This window comes from Pieris napi, chromosome 12 (genome assembly GCF_905475465.1).
Source record: "Pieris napi chromosome 12, ilPieNapi1.2, whole genome shotgun sequence".
NCBI classification, from domain to species: Eukaryota; Metazoa; Arthropoda; class Insecta; order Lepidoptera; family Pieridae; genus Pieris; species Pieris napi.
The window spans coordinates 8,072,369-8,093,660 of NC_062245.1; the positions used below are offsets into that span (position 1 = coordinate 8,072,369).

General features: G+C 34.6%; 4 protein-coding genes across 4 annotated transcripts in view; 2 read left to right on the forward strand and 2 right to left on the reverse strand.

Annotated features, from left to right (window-relative positions):
* Positions 1–1,975, forward strand: part of LOC125054731 (nuclear receptor-binding protein homolog) — a 35,787-nt gene extending 33,812 nt beyond the window's left edge. Inside the window, exons 9-10 of the mRNA XM_047656774.1 lie at positions 1,018–1,137; positions 1,699–1,975. Coding sequence (XP_047512730.1) covers positions 1,018–1,137; positions 1,699–1,839 — 261 coding nt within the window. The 3' untranslated portion in view covers positions 1,840–1,975. The remainder of the gene's footprint in view (positions 1–1,017; positions 1,138–1,698) is intronic.
* Positions 1,976–6,857: 4,882 nt separating this feature from the next.
* On the reverse strand, positions 6,858–12,829 carry LOC125054795 (uncharacterized protein DDB_G0283697-like). Its single transcript, XM_047656899.1, has 3 exons — positions 12,671–12,829; positions 9,118–11,404; positions 6,858–9,044 (listed from the first exon to the last, which is right to left on the reverse strand). The coding sequence occupies exons 1-3, from the start codon at positions 12,685–12,687 to the stop codon at positions 7,347–7,349; spliced, it is 4,002 nt and encodes a 1,333-aa protein (XP_047512855.1). The 5' UTR covers positions 12,688–12,829; the 3' UTR covers positions 6,858–7,346.
* Positions 12,830–14,308: 1,479 nt separating this feature from the next.
* LOC125054407 (lymphokine-activated killer T-cell-originated protein kinase) lies at positions 14,309–17,733 on the forward strand. Its single transcript, XM_047656279.1, has 5 exons — positions 14,309–14,529; positions 14,667–14,962; positions 15,119–15,314; positions 15,652–15,846; positions 16,103–17,733. The coding sequence occupies exons 1-5, from the start codon at positions 14,400–14,402 to the stop codon at positions 16,252–16,254; spliced, it is 969 nt and encodes a 322-aa protein (XP_047512235.1). The 5' UTR covers positions 14,309–14,399; the 3' UTR covers positions 16,255–17,733.
* A 176-nt stretch (positions 17,734–17,909) lies between these two features.
* Positions 17,910–21,292, reverse strand: part of LOC125054408 (ankyrin repeat domain-containing protein 29) — a 34,708-nt gene continuing 31,325 nt past the window's right edge. The window contains exons 7-8 of the mRNA XM_047656280.1: positions 20,740–20,835; positions 17,910–18,503 (exon numbers count right to left, since the gene is read on the reverse strand). Coding sequence (XP_047512236.1) covers positions 18,327–18,503; positions 20,740–20,835 — 273 coding nt within the window. The 3' untranslated portion in view covers positions 17,910–18,326. The remainder of the gene's footprint in view (positions 18,504–20,739; positions 20,836–21,292) is intronic.

The following is a 21,292-nucleotide window of genomic DNA, read 5'->3' on the forward strand; positions in this document are numbered from 1 at the left end:
TATTTATATATGGCTGATTGTGCAGATTTTTATAATTAATCGATCTAATTGTACCCTATCTTTGCAAATAAACGATATATTATTATTATTCATACACTTTTATTTTTTTAATGACAATTCACACCAATTGACCTATAGTCGTATTTTTAATTAGACGAAGCCAACTGACAGTAGCTAATGTCACTTTGTAAAATAATGTTGCCATAATTATTTAAAGTAATAGTGATACGTTCAGTTCTTGTTCAATCAGATGAATGAACAATGAGTGTGAATAGTTAATCATTTCAAACAATAAAAGAATATTATTTCTATTTCAAAATTATATAAAAGTGCTCTGATATAAGTTAGGTACTAGTTAGTACTATGTAACTACAATCAGTTCTTTGACATCTTATAACAAAGCGCGGCGCGGCGACTAGTGCCATCGCCGATCATTCATTCAGGGGTTTTTACTTTGTCACAACACTATTTTTATTTCATTAAAAACTGACACCGTAAACGTCAGTTGACTTTGTCTAATTAAAAATACGACTATAGACCCATGCTAAGCTGGTGAAGCTTGTGTTATGGGTACCAGGCAACGGATATACATACATATTATAGATAGATAGACATATAAATACATATTTAAACACCCAAGACCTAAGCACAACACCAAATGCTCATCACATCGATGTTTGTCTCAGCCGGGGATCGAACCCGGGACCCATGGGTTAGCAGTCAGGGGTACTAACCACTAGACCAATGAGCCGTCAAACTTATGTACGTTCTTGTGACTAAATTACTTTTGGGTCTTGAGGACGTCGTCGAACCTTTGATAGGTGAAGTGTATTTCTCTTAATAATATATTTAGAAATCATAAATAATTAACGATTTATATTGCAGTTATAACAAAAAATAATAATAAAGTAGTCCAGTTGAGGTTTTGGTGAGGTCTATGTGAGACGACTTGACCAAAATTGATGATGATTATGAACGGACCGCAAAGTAAAGAATTAATGTATATGTATATTACAGATGACCATTCTATTGCGCATGGACGACAAGATGAACCGTCAGCTTACGTGCGCTGTTTCACGTCGTGATTCTGCGCACGCGCTCGCTCACGATCTTGTGCAACTTGGCTTCATACATGAGGTATGGTCGTATTACATTACTTCTTATGATGTGATTTAAATGAATTATAGGTATCTATTTTGGCAATCATCATAGTACAACAGTTTATTGTATAATGGTTTTTACTTTAATACAAAGATTTAATATAACGTAACTGGAAAGATATAAAGATATAATATAATATTCGTCAAAGAATGAGTAGTGTTGGCCTAGTGGCTTCATCGTTCGACTCTCATCCTTGGGGTCATAGGTTCGATCCAGCTATGCACCAATGGACTTTCGGTGCGCATTTAACACTCGTTCGTACGGTGAAAGAAAACATCGCGAGGAAACCGGCATGCCTTGACCCAAAAAGTCGCTTATCAGTATTTTAAAAATGATCACAAAACAGATACAAAAATCTGAGGCCTAGACCTAAAAGGTTATAGCGCCATAATAAGAATAAGATCTCCAAGGTCTATGCATCATACTTCGCGATGAATATTGACTTTTTAATGTTTTGTTTTTAATTGTGACAGAGTATTAATATTTATTTTATTCTAATACCAGTTTACTATAACTATAATCTCTATGTTATTTCAGGCGGACCGCGATAAAATCTGTCGGCTGATGGAGGAATCCTTCCGCAGCAGCTTTGGCACAGCTCCCCTGCCCCCCGGAGCTGCTCCTCCTCCACCTCCTGCCGCTCTGCCTCATCGCGCCCCTCAGCACGTCGCCAGCTAGTGTCCCCTTGCCGCGCGCCTGCTCTGCTGTCCCCTCCTACTGCTGCTTTAATTCCCTTTCCACGACTGGAATGTAAGTTCTTCAGTCTAACTGTAGTTGTTCTTTGAACTTCTATGGATTTTTGGAGCCATAAGACGCGCCTCGTTCGCACCATAACACCGTTCAAGTATTACGTAACGCAATTTTTGGAGATTATTGCCCCCCCCCCCCTATGTAACTCGCCGTAACGTTTTTCAGTACCCATGTACAGTAAAACGTTTAGTGACCACCTAGTGACTCCTTAGTTACTATTATGTGGTGTAAGTCGAAAAAAATATTAACAATAACGCGTAATTTAATCCCCGTCCCGCATCGTAACGTTTTACAAAAGGCCCCCCCCCCCCCCTCCCAAAATACGTTACGTAATACTTGAACGCTCCCTAACTCCTAATATAGTACTAACGGATTTTATTTTCACAATTGTTACAGTAATTGCTACGACTCTTATTTTTAGTATAGGAAAATATTCTGTCCCATACAAGAATTCTTTGTACATAGGACGTGTGCGTTAATTGTCAAATAGAAAGTATTGTAGGCAAGATGGCGCGTCTTTACACAATTCATGTTTGAATTAGTTTTAAATAATTTCAGCTATTATATGAAACAATATCAAACTTGAATTTCCGGATTCTTAAATAATTGCCGAATGCTTTTTGTATGTTTGGGACCCAGTATACAGGCGCGCACTGAGCGCTAGGGAGTGTTATATATTAGGCAATAGGGCAACGAACTTTTAATATGCGTTTAGACTGAAATTTATAAACCGTAAACCAAATATGGGGATTTTCTTAGTCAGGATTCGTATTTATAGCCCTTCTGGACTAACCTGCTTGCAATAGATGGTAATTTTAACTCTATCCATATCACTCAATTTGTAAAATAATATTAAACTAAGTCAGGTGAACTGAATTCTAAAACGTCACTCAACTGACATCTAGTTTCAAGACCTGTCATTTGTTCCATTTGAAGTTTGACAGTGACTGATCAATCAAAACAGTGTCGATCAAAGTGACCGCTGTCAAAATTCGATACGTTTTTTTTACGTTTTACGCTTTATAATTGTCAGTCTTAGTCCGTTGTCAAATATCCAATAAATTAGCACAGTCACAATGTTTACTGCATTTTAGAGATGTTATTGTGCGGTAATGGCACGTCTGCTAGTCGAATGAATCTAGGCCCGAGTGATTTGATACGCTTTTACGTCTTTTATAAGTCATTAATCCACAATGTGATGAGCAAAATGGATAAGTAATCCACTCGACACTCGAGAATAAGTAGATTTAAATTTAAAAAATAAAATAAGTGTGAGTACTCAGCTTTCGGGGTCGGCCAGACCGCCATAGCAACGCGATTATATTCAATAGAGATGTTACTTCAAATTTAGCCATAAACACTTAAGATAGCGTTCAAGTATTACGTCACGCAATTTTTGAACCCACCCATGTAACGCGCCGTAACGTTTTTCTGTACCCAATAGTAAAACGTTTCTTGACCATCTAGTAACTCTTCATACCTAAAAGTTACCATTATGTGGTGTAAAGTACTGGAAAGTCTAAAAAAAATAGTAACAATAACGCGTAATTCAATCCCCGCCCCGCATCGTAACGTTTTACAAAAGGAAAAAAATTCGTTACGTAATACTTGAACGCTTCTTAAAGTGTCTACACACGGCCATAAATTAGTGGCGATATCGGGACAATGGTGGTGGGGATGAAATCGGGTTCAATTTCTGAGTTAGGGTTGATAATAAAATTAGGATAGGATTTGGCTACACACAAGGCGAACGGTAAATCAGAGGCTATATTATGATGGTGTGGAACACCATTAGAGCCGTGTGTACACGCTTTTAGACTCCACATACACAGACAATTTAACAGGTTTTAACTTACGAACACATTTTTTTATACGATTTTGCTAAATTTCTTTTGAGTGGTTTAACATGAGATTTTAGATAATGCTTTTTCAATTACAGTTGGATGAATACAAAATCTACCCGATTCAAAAATGTTTAAAGATTAAACTAAATGTTAATGTTTGTGTGTTTGAACTTTACCATTTTGCTTATCAAATTTCTAAAGTGGTCATTATGATGACGATAGGTGCACGTTATACCTAAAACAATTAATATAGAGATTACGATGTCGTGTCAGCAGCGTGTGTACTAATTCTGATGTTAGTCTTTAGTACAGTAGCGACGGCAAAAAAAATTTGAATCAACGAATTTTCAAGATACATCACAATTAGCACCACTATGCGATAAATTTTAAGGACATAACTCCTTATTCATAAAATTAAATCAGTCTTATTGTTTTCACTAAACTCACTAGTCGATCTACGAATCGTCTCTTTCATATTGAATATGCTGAAAAGAGATGTATATACTTCACTTGAGATACTTTAAGACTGATTGAATTTTTCTTAATAAGGGGGTTAGTATTTAGATCTGTATGAATGTGTATAAATGAGATATTTAAACTATTTAAACGATATTCGTAGTGTAGGAAAGCTTCCTCTAGAGCTTTTCGTAAGTAAATTGTAAGTATACGGAGATTGACGTACTCACTCGAAAGTATAATTATTTATTAGTTTTATTCAATGCATAGATTCCAATATTTATAAGACAACAATTTATTCAGGCTCAGTTTTCGCTTTATAGACAATTATCGGTTTCTGTCAGGTGTTTAAAAAGCTTATAGGTGCTTGACTCATAATGCATTTTTCTCTTCTCTTCCGAGCTCGGTGCCAAAGCAGGTGCCAATTTAGGCTTATAGACTTTATTATTTCTCAATGACGATAATTTCAATTAATTAAATCAAAATAATATCTCCAATAAAATATTTTCCTTTGAATTTACCAAAAGTGATAGATTTTAATATCACCTGTCCACAAAAAGGCTTCGATATAGCAGAGTGAGGCGACGTGTGCGTGATGTCTAGTTGTAGTGTAAACGAAAGACTGGCTAATGTTACGTAAGGTTTGGGGGCGCGCCTTGTTTGCCTTAGGTCGTAATTATTCAAAAAAATCCTAGCACATATTAGAATATGGCCTAATAGCGTCAATAGGACTTAGTACTTTTGAAATACCGACGGCAAGTAAGGCGACGCCTAAAGGCAAGTATATAGCTAGTGAAGTGGCGAGCCCTATGTAAATAATCGCTTTTAGTCTAGATATAAATGAATATACGTACCTATTTCGATAGCCGATGGTTCAATTTCTATGTAATCTTGCTTTAATCATTAAAGGTTTATTAGTCATCTGTTTATGCTACCATAAAATAGGTTTAGGCTCATCACCGACACTGTTCCGTCTTGGATTTTAAAATTGACGTAGAAAATTATATGATTCCTCATAGTAGCTCTACCGTGGGCAAATGTATTGCGTTCTGCGTAGATATTTTACGTGGATGCGTTCTAATACTTGTCAAAATCGTGGTAGTGCTACAGAGTATACACCGGTTTATAAGTCTAGACTTCTAAGTGTTTAGATACTTTAATGCTTCATAGGTGTATACGCCGTGGTGCATTTGTTATTCGTTTTGTATTGTTGTATGTCGACCGCGCCGGTCCAATTAAGGCAGCAACGCAGTACAATGGTACTAATAATGACTGTATTTTTAAGGGTCTTTTTCACAATGTATGGATAAAGAACCATATAGCTATGCAACACATAAATTATTTGGTAGATAAATTATGCTATTTGACACATCATCGGACTCATAACTTAAGATAGACTTTATGTGACGAATATCGCTATCTGGCATTCGTGAAACGCAACAATAGTGTTTATCCTACCAATAAGTAATAAAATAGCTAATTTGGAACTTATGTAGAACTTATCCGTACATTGTGAAACAGACCCTAAGTGTCGTAAATATTTAAAATAAGTTTGTTTATGACATATTTTAACAACTGCTGAATTTTATAGAGATGTTTAGCTTATTTGTATAGCAGAATTAGTACCATTGTATTCAAGTCCGGACAGTCTAGCCCATAAGACCGTTTATATCTAAAACTGAATGGTTCCTTTATCACAACTGTTTATAACTTTTTATGATGTTATATGTGCGAGTGCTGTATGTGTACCGCGTTGTTGGATGTTATTATTTCATGGACACAAGATTCGCCATTGTATATGATTCGTGCTCCGTTTTTATTTTACCCAAAGAGAAATGTGTTCATGTATGAAATTTTTTCCTTTTTTTTTATATAACTTTTATTTGTAATATAACTATTTATTGGACCCAGAATTGCATTTGCACTATTTTAATTAAGCTCTCGTTGATTATAGGACCCGCAATTGTATTATTATATTATGCTCAAAGTGACGTCTAACCGGCAACGATCGACAGATCGAGTGATGTTTGCATACTATTAAAATAAAATGTCAATAAAATTGTATTTTAAAAGTCTCTTGTTTTTAATTTCTTGACTTATACCTTAGTTTTATTTATATTAATTTATTCTACCGAGTAAAAATCTGGGGAGATCTTCTGTACTCAATTCTCAAGTGTCTCCCAATTATTAAAGCTAGCAAATTTTACACATACGCTACTTGATTTTAATGATATCCAGCAACCAATGGGAATCAGAATGCCAGTTGGGTCGCGAGTGCAAATCCGGCTTATGAAAACATTATGCCGGCCATACACACTACGGTCTACCGGAGAGGTCCACCTGTGCAGGTATGCCTGCGCAGGTAGACCGGAATGTGTGTGGGAACAGACCTGTGCAGGTTTTTGAACCTGCGCAGGCGACCGGTGCAAGATCGAAATCGATTCTTTCGAGTCTACCTGCGCAGGCATAACTGCACAGGTGGACCTCTCCGGTAGACCGTAGTGTGTATGGCCGGCATTACATTCAAATGTATTACTAAGCCATTATTCAACATAGAAAAAGTATTACGTGCAAAGTTATTCGTTAAGTTACAATTGTGTAACGATCGTTTAGTATTTTTGTGAAGTTGCCAATAAAACACATATAACTTAATTAACGTATATTATCACAATAATTCGGGCATCACAAATGTCGACTACACTTACAATCAAGTTACTCAACTATTCAAATAAGCGCCGGCGGCTGACACGCATATGCATAGGAAAATTTATAATTGTGAAGAAAGTGTACCAGCCTAAGTATAAAAAATGTAGCTAAGATAAATTTAAAGACACCCCTATCCAATGTTAATAGAACCTAATTAAATTCAAAAAGTAGTGACACGTCTTCTTAAACGTTAGATATGTGTTATATAAAAAAGTATTTCCTTATAATAATGTAACAATTATTGTGTTATAAATAGACTATAGTAACCTAGCTAGCACCACGTCGTTTTTCATAATATTCATGCACATTCGCCTTCGAAATGGTATTAATAGTTCCGCTTGACTAACAATAACACTCCACTGTTACCACACGATATCTGCAGAAATTTGCTGAAGCAGATAATTAACTTATGTTATATACAGTTGCAGCTTATAGCCGGTACTGGTAGGGCAGCGTCGCCGGCTTCGGATCTACTTGTTCTTTCTCTTCTTCTTCAGGCACGTAGTAATGCAGCTCATATGCCGGCGACAGCTCCACAGTTGCGTTATTGTCGCAGTCCCCAGATGGTCGAGTCAACATCCGACTGAGGTAGGCTCGTGAAGATGCCACGTCCCGTCCCTCGCCAACACTCCCGTGAATTACGCTGTTATTGTACAACATTGGGAGGCCTGATTTAAATCTTTCGCTATTCTGATTAAAATTGTGAACAAATCTTTGCAAGACGTCTTTCCGGAAATCATTGTCATAATCATATTCCGTCATATCCGGTTTTGGTTTAATTTTGTGAATTATGTCGCTCACGGTGACACCTTGTGTTGGAATTTTTGTGTACGGATTGTAGTCTTCATTTACGTCTTCCTCGTGATCCTTGGCGACAGCATTCAAGAAGTCCCTGTAGTGCTTGATGACATCTGCCGCTCTGTTGTAGCTGCCGTCATCTGTGACAACCGTGTAGCCGTCTTTGGCGTCAGGTATAACGGGGGCTTGAGTCATGAACCCAGGCTTTTCATAATCTATAAATTCGGTGGTAGTTCTGTCGTTCGAATGTTTGCTCATAGGAGTAAACAACTGCCCCATCCTATCATTCGGAATAGGAGACGAAGATCTTGTGTATGAAACTGGTAAAACGTTTGTTGGGGGCTCGGTTTCGGTATAACCTCCCATTTTTTTATGGAAGTCTGTGTCGTAATCTCTAAACATACCCTTCTGTGTCGTTAAAGGTGGAAAATATTGAAGAGTAGGTTTTCTTTCGTAGTTGTTGTGATTTTCTGGTCTCGTGTTTGTTACTATCCAAGTTGGAGGAGTCACGTAAGCATCGGTTCTGATAGGAACTGTAAATTTCTTGAGATCTATTTTGGCCAATGTTAAGTAGTCTGCATCATCTTCCTCGGACGTATCGTAGTATTCGGCTACATTAAATACTTTTTTCGGTTTCTCCGTTGTTGAATTTGTAACGGATTTAGAATAATTTAGCGATTGTGGCTCTGTTGAAGGCGCAACTGTGCTGGTTGTAGTAAATTCTGTGGTTGGAATCATTGTTGTTGTTGTTGTAGAAGTAGATAATTCGGAATCTTTTGTTTCTTTCGAGAAGCTTTCTTCGTAGTCATTATAAAGAACGTTACCGTAAGCATCAGTCTTTTTCTTCTTAGATTTTCTCATTTCAGCAATTTTCTCTAACCTTTCTCGCAAATCAGGAGTTTCACTTGTATTTTGTTTTTCCACCAAATTATTCCATTCCGTTTCCGTCTTATTCTTTAAAACTTGAGTGAAAGGCTTCGAAGAGTTCTTTGGTTTGAAAACGATTCCTAGCGAACTCAAGCTTTCATTTCGCCAACTATTATCATCGGGATCTCTCATGAATGACTTGGGTGGTTGCACTTCAATTTTTTTCAGTGGCCTGTAGTTAACACCAACAGGATATAAAATTGTCGTTTTTAATCTGTCCAAGAAAGACAAGGGCTTAACACTTAACTTCTCATCTTCTGGTTTTTGGTTTACTTCATATATTTTAACAGGAATTGTCGATTGTTGAGTAGTAGTTAGCTCGTAATCAAATTTTCCAAAGTTTTGCTCATTGTTATTAATCACTTCTTCTTTCAACAGTTCTTCTCTCCGATAATCTTCATGCTAAAACATAAATTGCATTAGTTTAGTTATTACTTAATGGGTTATTTTACGGAATATAATTTACTAAACTTACCATCTGAATAATCGCTTCAGTATTTTTATAGTCCTTGTTTTTCGTTGCATATTTCTGTTCACTAGTAGTGGGATTAATAACCTCAGTTGAATATTTTTCGGTGAAACCAGACTCCGTAGCCGTTTCTACTGTATTAATATACTGTTTAGCCTCATTTTGATTTAATTTACTGTATTGCAGAGCTCCGTCTTTGTTTCTTGAACTGGGTAAGCTTATTAATAAATTTGGAATTTTAAAATGTTCGTAAGGGTCCAAAGTTTCCGTCGTGGTATCTATGTCGTTTAATTTAAAATCTTCTGAATAATTCACCGCTGCTATATTTGGAACGTCAACAGGTTTTGTTGTACTAATTTCATCTATAGTAGGGGAATGAGATTCGTTTTCCTCTTCTTCGTCAATGGTAGATAAAAATTGCTTGATATGTTCTAATGTCACTTGTTTGTCAGAACTTTTATTTTCTTGTTTATCATCATAATTTTTTGTAATATCAATATTTTCTGATGTCGAATCGTTGCCCGTTTTCGTTATTTCCTGACTAGATTCTTCATTTAACTCGGTCGTTTTTATTGTGTCATATTGATTTGTTTGATTTTCAATGTATTCATTATTTGACGGTTTTTGCCTAATGTGTGAATCCATTGCATTATTCTTAATGTTATTAAGGTGACTTTGCGTTTCATTTAAATTTTGTGAATTATATGTGTTGTATTCTTTTATATCTCTATGTTCGTTTTTATCCATTCTGGGTTCATTATATCTTTCTTTTTTATTATCTTTGTTATTTCTATCTCGTGATTTCGATTGTGAAGATTCATCTTCACTATTATAACTTTTCGATGTATTTCGTCCTCTATTTTTAGAATTATTATCTCGTGATTCTTCCGAATTATTTGAGGAGTGAGGTCTTCGCGCCTCATTTCTTTCTTCTGGAATTTTAAACTCGGTGGTTTTTCGTTGTTCCTTTTCACGGGAACGTGTCTTTTCGCCCGAACCTGTATACCATATATTTATTTCAGTAGTCGTTATATATTTACTATGTTCTATTTTCTTAAGATTACCCTCTTCTTTTAATTTTAGTTTGTCTTTTGACGGCAAGTTGTCATTTTTAAATTCATTATCTGGGTTTCCTTTATTGTTTTCATATTGGTTCCATTCTGCTAAAATTTCCTTTTCATTAACATTTGTTTGGTCTCTACTGACTTTAGTTTCTTTTTTATTCTCCGATTCATTTTGATAATTTTCACTGTTGGTATCCTTCTCAGTTGGTCGTAATGTTTTTTTATCAGAATCCTCCCTTGAATCAATTTCTTTTGAATATTCTTCTTTACTTTCTTTGGTATCGTTATTATCAGCCTTTTTATCCTTATTATTTCTAAATCTAAAACGTGACCTTTCTTTACTCTTCTCCGCTGAGTTGTCTTCTTTTCCTCGATATCGTGATCCAAAACGCCAACTTAGCCTCCTGCCTTTAGGCTTGGATGTGTTATTTTCTTGTGAGTTTTCCTTTTTATCACTGTTGTCTTCAAAAAGAGATTTTAAAGAAAAGTCTAAAAATCCACCTCGTTTAGATTCCACTGTAGCTATAATATTTGACTTAGTGGGTGTGGTCAATTCAACTGAAGTTTCAGGATTACTAGTGAATGATTGTTCTGTTACTTCAACTGTTGAGGTTGTATCATTTACAATATCAGATTTAAAGAAAGACGATGGAAAAAGAAAATTTTTAAGTTGATTTAGCGATGGTATATCAGATTTAGAATCTTGGCGAGGCACACCTGTCTCTTCAGTAAGCATACCTTCTGTTTGGTTCCTGTCATCATTTAACTCACTATTAACTTTTCTATTAATTTCAGTATATTTCTTCCAAGATGGCGTTGGTTTCGGTTCTTTATTTGTAGAGTTGTGCAAAATGCTTTTGTATTTTTTGAGATTCGACTGTTCATTGTCAGTAATTGTAATCGTCGTCTCCTTATTTTCAGTCGGTTCAACATTTTGTGTGGTGAACTCTATGTTTTGTGTTGTATCAACACTACTATCAACAGCTTGATCTTGAATCGATGTTATAAATTTAAAATCTTTAAAGTATATTTCAGAAGTCGGAATAAAGCCATCATCCTTCGTTATCTCGATATCATTCGGTCTTCTTACATCATTTCTAACTTCCAAAACAATACTGTCCTCAGGATGTAGATCATCTTGAGTAAAGTTAGTTTCTCGACTGAGCGTAAACGAATTAACTGGTGCCTCGATGAAAGACAGCACAACAGCTAAACCAACTGCCAATAACCTGAAATATCCAATTAATCTAAGTTATTTTAATACGCCTAATAATGGACAAGAATGCAGTTTAAACTAAAGTAGGTATTAAACATTGGCATAAAGTTATGCAACATTTGTTGTAGACTCTGTTTTGCCGCTTTAGCTGGTCACGCACGGTTTTAAAAAAGGTCAAGTCAACCTCATTTCCCGATAAAGTAAATTTTTCTATAATGTTTCAATTAACAATTCACAATCGAATATAATTAAACAAACCAACCTATCGTGTCCCATGGTTGGACTGAATTAAAATAAAACCATTGTTTTAATTATATGCAATGAGTTATGATTTCTTATACAATGTTTATAAAATAAGTACTTCAATAAACCGGAAATATAATGCGTGTGATCATAATATTCCATTCAGAATCTTCAAATTTATATAGGTACATGTGACTGTAATGTCAACAAACAAATCTTTAGAGACATTTTACAAAAACAAAAGGTTAATTTAATTTCATTTTTCAAATTCACTAAGAGTTCAAAAACACATAATCACTAAGTAGTTAACCTAGCTATCATAACGATAGTTCTTCTTTCTTTGTATCTTCAAAATCAATTGATCACTCCCTAGTTAGTTTCCTATAAAACTACGAAACACCATGCAAAATCATGCAAGATAATTTATAATTAGTGAAGCCTCAAAAAGTAGAGCATACAATTCAATGACTATATCTGCACCCAAATTTAATTTAATATTCCAGGGAAATCGAAGTCAGGCATCCAAGACAAACGAGTGCACGTGAATTTTTAATTAGGTTTATAATTAATAGCGTTCATAAGCGTTACATATTGTTCAATTCCATCAATAGCAAATATCGTCTCTCAGTGACAACAATTATCACTACTATCATACGTTTGGCAATCACCTTTATACCTATTAACGTAGTAGGTACCTAAACACTGTTATTACTTTAGAATGTATTGGGAATGAAACTTAAAATCCAAAAAATTTTTTGGTAAATAAATAATCTTATTAGGAATAATAACTATAATCGAAAATATACGGTTAATTAGATAAAAATGGACATAATTGTATTATGTGATAATTCCAAGCATTTAATTTTCTAATTCTTGATTACGTTTAAGTATACAAAATTGGCGTTTAAACTTAAATTATATCCGTTGTGGAACGTAATACAAATAATATTTTTATTAAATTTTTCATAAAAACAGGTTATTAATATATCGAAAATAACCCACCACTAAAATGCACTAATTACTAACTCTAGCTTACCTGAAAGTTTGTGACATCTTTGTAAAGCACTCCGTCAAAAGGCGCACATTATAAGACGCGCGTGCGCCGCGATAGCCCTATGATTACTGCGGCAATCACGAATAAAGATTATTTTCAGTGAATTACTTCCTTCCAACTTAACTCTTCACTATCAACAAATTCGGATATTAGCCTTCGAACAAGTGTTGTTTTCCCTCCGAAACATGACCGGATTTCATTTATTACAAGTATACACTACAGGATGATACAAATTAATATCAATGTAATAATCAATATTCTTATTTGTAACGTTTCCTTCTTATACATAAACAATAATTTGCTGAGCCTTTTTTCGAAAGCATATAATTAAAATAAATAGCTAGGAACTAGGAAATAAAAGTTAACAAAGTTTTAGGTACTGTTTTACAATATGTATGTAATATTGCTTTAATGTGTAGCATTGCTTTATGTAATAGAATTTTTGGTATTTGTTCTTTTTTCATTATTTTTACATAATAATTTATCCTATTTGGGAGTGAATTGTTCGTGCCTTGTGACCAGGTGCAGAATTCTGCTGGAAAGTCCAAGGTATATTTTTAAAAAGTGTATTGCTGAGAGGCTTCACAACATGATCCAAGACTGATACACTTTGGCAGTTTTTACAAAAATGTCGTTTTGTGGCTCCTTGATAAGACACGCCCCACTAAATCATCACTGACGCAGGATGATGACCACGTTGTACCTTTCCGACCACTTGAGCAGCATCTGTGATTAGCACTGTGAGCGTACACTTTATTATTTTGCTTATTGAAGTGTTTCAATCGTGATTTTTTTTTTATCGGTAATGAGGATCTTTCTGTGCTGTTTTTGACAGAAGACGTTTTGATCGATACACTCTCTTTAATTGTAAAAATTGATTTAGGGCATTTCCTGTAGGTATATCGACGATTAGCACCGAGCCAGGCCTTGTTTTATAATACGCGACTGAGACCTAGCGGGAATCTTCATTTCTCGCGATAAGATTCTTTACTTCCGGTTTCTTTACTAATGGGGTTTCGACGAATTCTGGCTTTTACAGCATTGTCAGCCTTTGTAGTTCTAACAGCACGCAGCCGCCCCGATTTGAAGTGTCTGGAATATGACTAACAACTCCATACCCACTTTGTGCGAGGGGATTACTGCGATCCTATTTTCTTTTAACACCCCTTTCCATATTGAAATTTGATAATGAACACGAAAAAATACGTGAAATGGCGCAAAAACGAAATCGTTTTTAAAATAATATAGGTGTTCCAAATTCAAAATAATTAAAAAGTTGAAAAAAATATAAGTTTTTATGTAATTATTAATTAAATTAAGTAGTTATTAATTAAAAAATGTTCTATAGAATATTAGGATTTTTTTTTAAAGCACCATAAAGAGCATCTACGCGTTTTATTTTTGTAGGTTGTTACAGAAATGAAAAAATAAGCGATACATTATTCATAAAAAAATATTTATTTCAAATATATTTTTTATTTGATTTTGGCATTTTCCCTCTTCCTTTATACATATTCTCATTTCTGATGCCTGCCCTTCAGTTTTGGCATAAGCCAGCTGGTGGTTAAGATTTGACAATTAACTTCTTAGTTGTTTCACAGAATGACAAAAGCAATATTTTAAATGTTGTAACTTGTAACGGAATTTATGCCAACAAAAACAATCATTTTTACTTTTAAGATTGGGTGTATAAATTTCATTCAAACGTTATATGTTAAAGTTAATTATAATGGCGGAATTCAAGACTCCAGTTAAGAAATCAGTGATGCTGGTTGTAAACGATAAACGTGAAATTACAATTCCACCTTCGCCCTTCTTAAATCGCCTGGGCTACGGAACTGGTAAATTATCTTTAGTTTTATTCTGTAATTCTGTCTAGTATATTATTCTTTTAAAGTTTAACTTTAGATTATTTACTTGATATTGCTTGTGCAATACGTGTTGTTATTGATGACAGAAAAATCTTACTGTATTTCAGGTGTTTCTGTAATGCAGTTAGTTCGGTCACCTAAAGCAGGAGAGATACGATCACCATGGGCTCTCAAAATGCTGAATAAACGGGTAAAACCAAATAAAGTGTACACAGAAAGACTCCAAGCTGAAGCTGAGCTATTACAGAAAATGTCCCATCCAAATGTTGTGGGGTTCCGAGCATTTAGTAAGGGAAAGATTCTTTACCTGGGCATGGAAGCCTGTGATTTATCGCTTGGCGATATGATTGAGAAGAGGGTTGAAGATGGTGCTGATGCTTTTGCACCAAAATGCATTTTAAAGGTAATGCAAGCTTTTAGTTTAGCTGTAGTTAATTCTTGGTTTGATTCCCAGTGAAACCTACCAAAATATTGGCCCCAAGCCTTTTTCTGAGTTACCGGCCATTTGCTTGTTAAAACAGTAGAGTGTAGATTATACTGATGTGTATCAATTTTGTAGGTTGCAGTTGATATTGGACATGCTCTGGACTATCTTCACACTAAAATGAAAATTTTACATGGAGACATGAAGTCATACAATATATTGGTGAATGGAGACTTTGTTATATGCAAGTTGTGTGATTTTGGAGTGACATTACCTCTTGATGAAAATGGTATTTTTGACAAGGATAAAGCTGGGAAAGCTATTTATTATGGTTTGTAACATGAACTTGTTTAAATAGAAACAGCTGTGTAGCCAAAAGAGCTATGGCGTAGTGGCTAATGCATTAATTTCTCTATCAATTAGTCTTGAGTTAAATAATTGAATTAAGGTGGTGTAAAGCTTGACTTTTGAATTCCTACATTGTGAGTAACCTGGTATGTCTTAAATCCAAAACACTACTTATATAAACAATAAAATGATGGATGCCATTTAAGGCTAATACCGGACGTTTCACCATCGTTGCCTATTAGAGGTCATCCTGCTGCACTGATTGAATGAATCTCCTAAGTTTTGTTACCCACCCTACTAATAATATTTAAAATTTCCAGGTACAGAAGCATGGAGTGCTCCTGAAGTACTGCATGGAGGTATTATCAGCAACAAGACTGATGTATGGTCCTTTGGTCTAACATTATGGGAGATGATGTCCTTGTTGCCACCCCATACCAACATAGAAGAGGACTTTGACGAAAGTATGGGCAGCATAAATGACAGTTACATGGATAATGCTTATGAGATGTATGGTAGGTACAACATCGATTTGTTTCTATCATGGGCAACATTATTAATTGTCGTCGGTGGGTCTGGTTTGATTTTAGGTCTTAAAAACAGTTCTGTAATATATAATATGCATAACATATTATTTAAAAAAAACAATTCCAAATACTTGCAAAATAAAATATTTTTGATAGTTTAGTTTAAATAGTTAGTTTATAGTTTAGATAGTTGAAAGTTGACAAGCTTTAAAGTAGAAGACTAATTTATGTTTCATATTTCCAGGAACCCGACCAGCTTTACCTGCAACAATATCAGTACAAGAGTACAGCGGACCAGTAGCACTATTTCAAGCTGCCACTGAAACAAAGGTCAAAGATAGGCCTTCAGCTGCTGAATTGGCTGCTGCTGCACAATCCATTGCTACTAGTAGCTGAGTAGCCATGACTTACCATGTTTCAGTTTAATATCTATGAACGTCATGTTGGCTCTATATAACTTCCAGGCTTAGTTTTTTAAAGCATTTTATGCCGATTACAACCACAATGGTCCTTTAAAAGTCTTAAAAAGCCGGCAACGGACTTGTGATCCTTCTGGCAGTGTTCATGGGCAGCGGTATCACTTAACATCAGGTGTGCCTCCTGCCAACTCTATATAAAGAATTATAGTAAAACTGGTTTTAGAGACAAGAGCGGCGGTGGAGTTGTATGTATGAATGTATTAAAACATTATTTTTAAAACACTTATATTTAAGTAACATAAATAAAAATTTAACAACCTTATAATTAGGTATAGTTTATGATACAGAGATTATTTTAAATGAGATAAATGTTTTTGAGCGTGAGATTATACATCGAGATTCCTTTACAACAGAACGGCTGACTAGTATTTACAATAAATGTAATGTTATGTTATATTGTGAAATGTATGACAAAATATATTTTAGCATCTACTGTGAGGTATACTTAAGGCAAATGGATCTATCGTGATATGGTTTTAAACATAGTATAAACCTCGATTAGTTAAACCTTGTTTTTTCTTTAAAGTTATACAATATCTTTTTGAGGCTTATAATATGTTTATTTATAAAAGGAATACATCAATTTAAAACGAATGCTTGCTGTTTCTTATATAATGTCAAGAATGCTAATTCTGATGTACTCAACTGGTAGAATACAGCATTCAGTAAAGTTAAATTATTCCAGTCCTTGTTATATGAGCCAAAAAACCTAAAAACTTATTTGGTATGGCATAGCCAATTAATAAAAATATTTAGTTCAAATCGTTAACCTTTCTTTCTTGAAACTGGCATAAAGTTAAAACTATTGCCATAATATATTTAAAAAAAACCTCTATTCTTTCTGGATTTTTGAAGACAGTTAAACGCTTTTAACGCTTGTTCATCAGAATCAGCTTGATCCACTAATCGGTCCACTATCCACTGGTCACGTGACCAAGCATTTACATATAAATATATGCTATTTGACACCATATTTTACGTTAACAATAAAGTTTTATTGACATAAAATGGACAGTATATTATCATAGGAACATTATCCCTGTCTATGTAATTATGGTGTCCATTACAAATAATCTAATTGGTTAAATATTTTAATAACTTTATAAATTGTATTTTCATGTACTTGTTCCAACTTTTGAAAAAGGAAACAAAATTTCTTGATGGAGACAATGTTGACCAATCACAATCAAGAATTAATTCCATTTCCAAAAGTATGCTTGTACCCAAATTGCTTTATAGGTGTGCCTTTTTAATTAAAACTGGGATAGTCTGTAACCGTTACTTATGATTAGAAACATTAAAAAAATATTATTTTTGATATAAAATAAACATACATGGATAATACTTTTTGTCAATAGTTTAGAATGTTGAATTAATTAATAAAAAATTGACATAGTTTCTTATTTCTTGTAGAAGATTTCTCAAGCCAATGTAAAATACACCAGTTGTTTTTTTTTAATAGTAAGAATTTTCAATAAGAAAATTGAACACTTTCCCGGATGCGATTCCTTATAACTATTAACTACTAGGCGTAGATCTGCGTCAATTTTGCTGTACTGTTTTTATCAATACATCAAGTAACTCATCAGATTAATGATATTAAAAATAAAATTGTATCATTACAATTATTATATCAGATGATATATTGTTATGCCTGTAATAGTGTTTTCTACACTGGGAATGATTATATAAAAACGAAGCTCTTACATAGGGTATGGGGGCTTCGGGAATCGAACCCAAATCTGTAGGATTTACAGGCGATATAGCATATATTAACATTACACTATGGAACCGACTGCATAAAAATCAAGCCCTTGCATTTGACGTTGATTTTTTTCAGGAATCAAATCCAGAACCACCCCCTGTAGAGACCATACAGTATATAGTAAACCATTCTTTAATGGGATCTAGAATATAAAAATCAAGCTCCATAATGGTTAATTTTTTCTCGGATTGGAACCCAAGAGATTTAGATTAGCTGCGTCACGGTTATGAATTAAGCCGTGATAGATATGCAACAACGTCTTTCTTCCCGGCGTGAGCCGCGACCTGCAGTGCGGTAAGACCTCGTGCGTCCCTCAGTGCGAAGTCACATCGCCGCGACAATACGCGTACACATGACAATTGACCGAACATTGCCGCGCCGTGTAACGCGCTCTCACCATTCTGTTAAAAAAAATATTCTGGAGTTGGACACACACTTTATATACAACTTTACAGAAGTCGAAATGTATATAAATTAAATATATTATTGTAGTGGAAGTATATAGGCAGATATATTATCTAAAAATTTATGAAAATGCATTTCTTGATTGTGATGCAATTTCACCATAATTCATTCAAATTCAAAATCTTTTATTCATTTAGGTAACTCAATACATATTAAACGCTTCTAATTTTACCTTTACTGCCAGTTCTCAAATCAAGGGCATAGACCGGAAGAACTGGCAATAAACTCCGCCACTCTTTTTTTTATGGTAGGGGAGCCCACGATGCTAAATGGGGATTTACTCGAGCGTCGTAGAGACCTATTGGGATGCAAAGCTTAGATAAAAAGAAGAAAAAAATGTTATATGATAAATTCCTTTTCATCGGTGGGGGAAGCGGCTATAGATAGTTAAATATGTAAAAAAAAACTGTTGCATGGACATCCTCGAGCGCGACAGATATTGATAGCATCTATGCCCTACGTATTTTTAATAATGTACGTATGTTAATCTGATCGTTTGCATGATGCGGGTGGTTGTATTTAAGGGTTGAAAATCAAAAAAAAAAATTTTTTATCGAGCGCGTCAGATTTTCTAAGGGAGTGTTAAGTGCACCAAAAAAAAGCTCTCATTCACTAATCTGACGATTTCGATGGGACGCAAACCCACGACCATTTTCATAATATGCAAAAAAAAATCGCAATTTTGAAATACTCAAGCGCGTCAGATTAAGATATATGTGGTTCATCTTTATGTTCTAAACGTACTGTCTCATAATCTGACGATTATCTAGAGGGATTCGCCTGATCTGACAAAAAAAATTTAGAAAAACGATTCACCGAAAGGGCCATTCCTGCAACTTCCCGCTACTTCCATTCCTGGGCGCTTAAAATTGATATTTTGAGCTCGCTGAGTTCAAAGAAATAACATGTCTATGCATTTGAGCTCTCCCAGCTCGAAAGTCTGATAGAATTTTCATAGAACACTATTTTTGGAATTTTCAAACCGCAATAACTTTTGAATGGATCAAGCAATTTTCACGCGGTTTGCGGCATTCAACGCAGTTTTATCATCATCATAAGTAATTTTGCAATTTTAATTGATAGAACCACAAATTTCGGAGTAATCCCGAAAAAACACTTTTTCGGGTTTCTTTCGTTCACGATATCTCTCGAACTAATCAAGCGCTTTTGACGAGCTTGGTGGCGATTGACGTGGTTTTTCAAGCTCAAAGGCGGATTAGTTTTTGAAGTTGATCAATAAAGAAACCACTTTAAAAAAAAATATTTCTTATTTTTTTAAGATTTTTCAAAATTACTCAAAATCTATCGGTCCGAATCGGTTCAAATTCACAGGAAATGTAATTTTGAGGGAAATATTTAGAACGCCGTTTAGTAGATTCCGATCGGTTAAAGGAAATGTAGGCATCACGCAGCTGCACGCATTTAACTTTATCGACGATTTTTTGTTATTTCGGCTTGCGGAAATCGTCAGATTATATATTTTTCATTATTCTTGAATTATTTCCTTCGAAATAAAAAAAAAATTAGCTACGCTCGAGAATGTCGAGATGACGGTTTTTTTTTACAACTTTGTTGCCCTCCCCTTTTTTTCCGTCACTCTCAAATTGTCAGATTAGTGGAATATACACTTTTTAGGATGTAATTAACTCACCCTACCTTAATCTGACGCGCTCGGGAATTTCTGATGGTCAATTTTTTTTTACTAATCTGATCCTGTCTCCTTCACGGGCGGCCTTATATATGGGCCTCATATTTTGTGGAGGTACTTAACCGGGTACAAGGTATCCCCCTATATATTAATCTGCCGCGCTTTAGTAAATCCGGAAATCCCCTCTTGGGCTCCCCTACCATTATCATTATATATTTTATCCAGTCAAACTGTATTTTGTATGCAAACAGTCGCGGAAATTATCACATAAAGTTCTCATCTTTGTTGTCTACTATGGATGGAATGCAAGACAATAGATAAGTAATAAAAGATCATGCGCGTAATTATTATTACAAATAAGTTGTGCTTGCTTTGTACGTAAAAATTAAACCTATTCGTGATATAAACGCCATCTTGCGACTATTTTTTATTAAAATGATATTCGTTAATTTGTTAACCAACTTAGTATTTTTCATGAGGTGTTATCTTGTGACATTAAAATAATTGTATTAAAAAATACATACCGGCAGTAATCCAAGGTTAGGGTTGTATTTGAGCAGCTCTTGGACTACTTCTACGTGTCCTTTGTGCGCTGCTTTAAACAAGGGCGTCGCCCCGTCCTGGAAATATACCAATAATCTAGAAATCTATCTGAAATATCGGTTTCGTGGTGTACGACTCTCAACCCTTAAGAGTTCATTCAAATCCCGGCTGTGTTCTATATGCGTAACTAATTAAAAAAACTTGTATTTTTTAAATTTTATTCAATTTTTTTACCGTCACATTTTTCGGTTACGCGTCACATTTTTTCCGTTACGCGCATCTTTTTCTTGTCCCTACCACGGTTGATTCGTAGAGATTCGAAGCCATTAATTACAAAAATATATAATAACGATAGCAATGATAGTAATAATTCTATTACAATTCATGAAATTCTGTAATAATCATAGTATGTAGTAATGAGGTAAAATGAAATAATTGTATTATTTGTATTCATATCTATGATAATAAAAGCCTTTTGTTAAACTTTATCTATTTTAACTTTATTTAACCAATTTCTGTAAAGTTGCATATAGA

Excerpts from the sequence above, each read along its gene's own strand:
- LOC125054795 (XM_047656899.1), bottom strand. Across the intron at positions 9,045-9,117 it reads CTGAAGCGATTATTCAGATG|CATGAAGATTATCGGAGAGA; the intron begins GTAAGTTTAGTA and ends TTTATGTTTTAG.
- LOC125054407 (XM_047656279.1), top strand. The coding sequence starts at position 14,400 with ATGTTAAAGTTAATTATAATGGCGGAATTCAAGACTCCAGTTAAGAAA. Across the intron at positions 14,530-14,666 it reads TCGCCTGGGCTACGGAACTG|GTGTTTCTGTAATGCAGTTA; the intron begins GTAAATTATCTT and ends ACTGTATTTCAG. Across the intron at positions 14,963-15,118 it reads CACCAAAATGCATTTTAAAG|GTTGCAGTTGATATTGGACA; the intron begins GTAATGCAAGCT and ends TCAATTTTGTAG.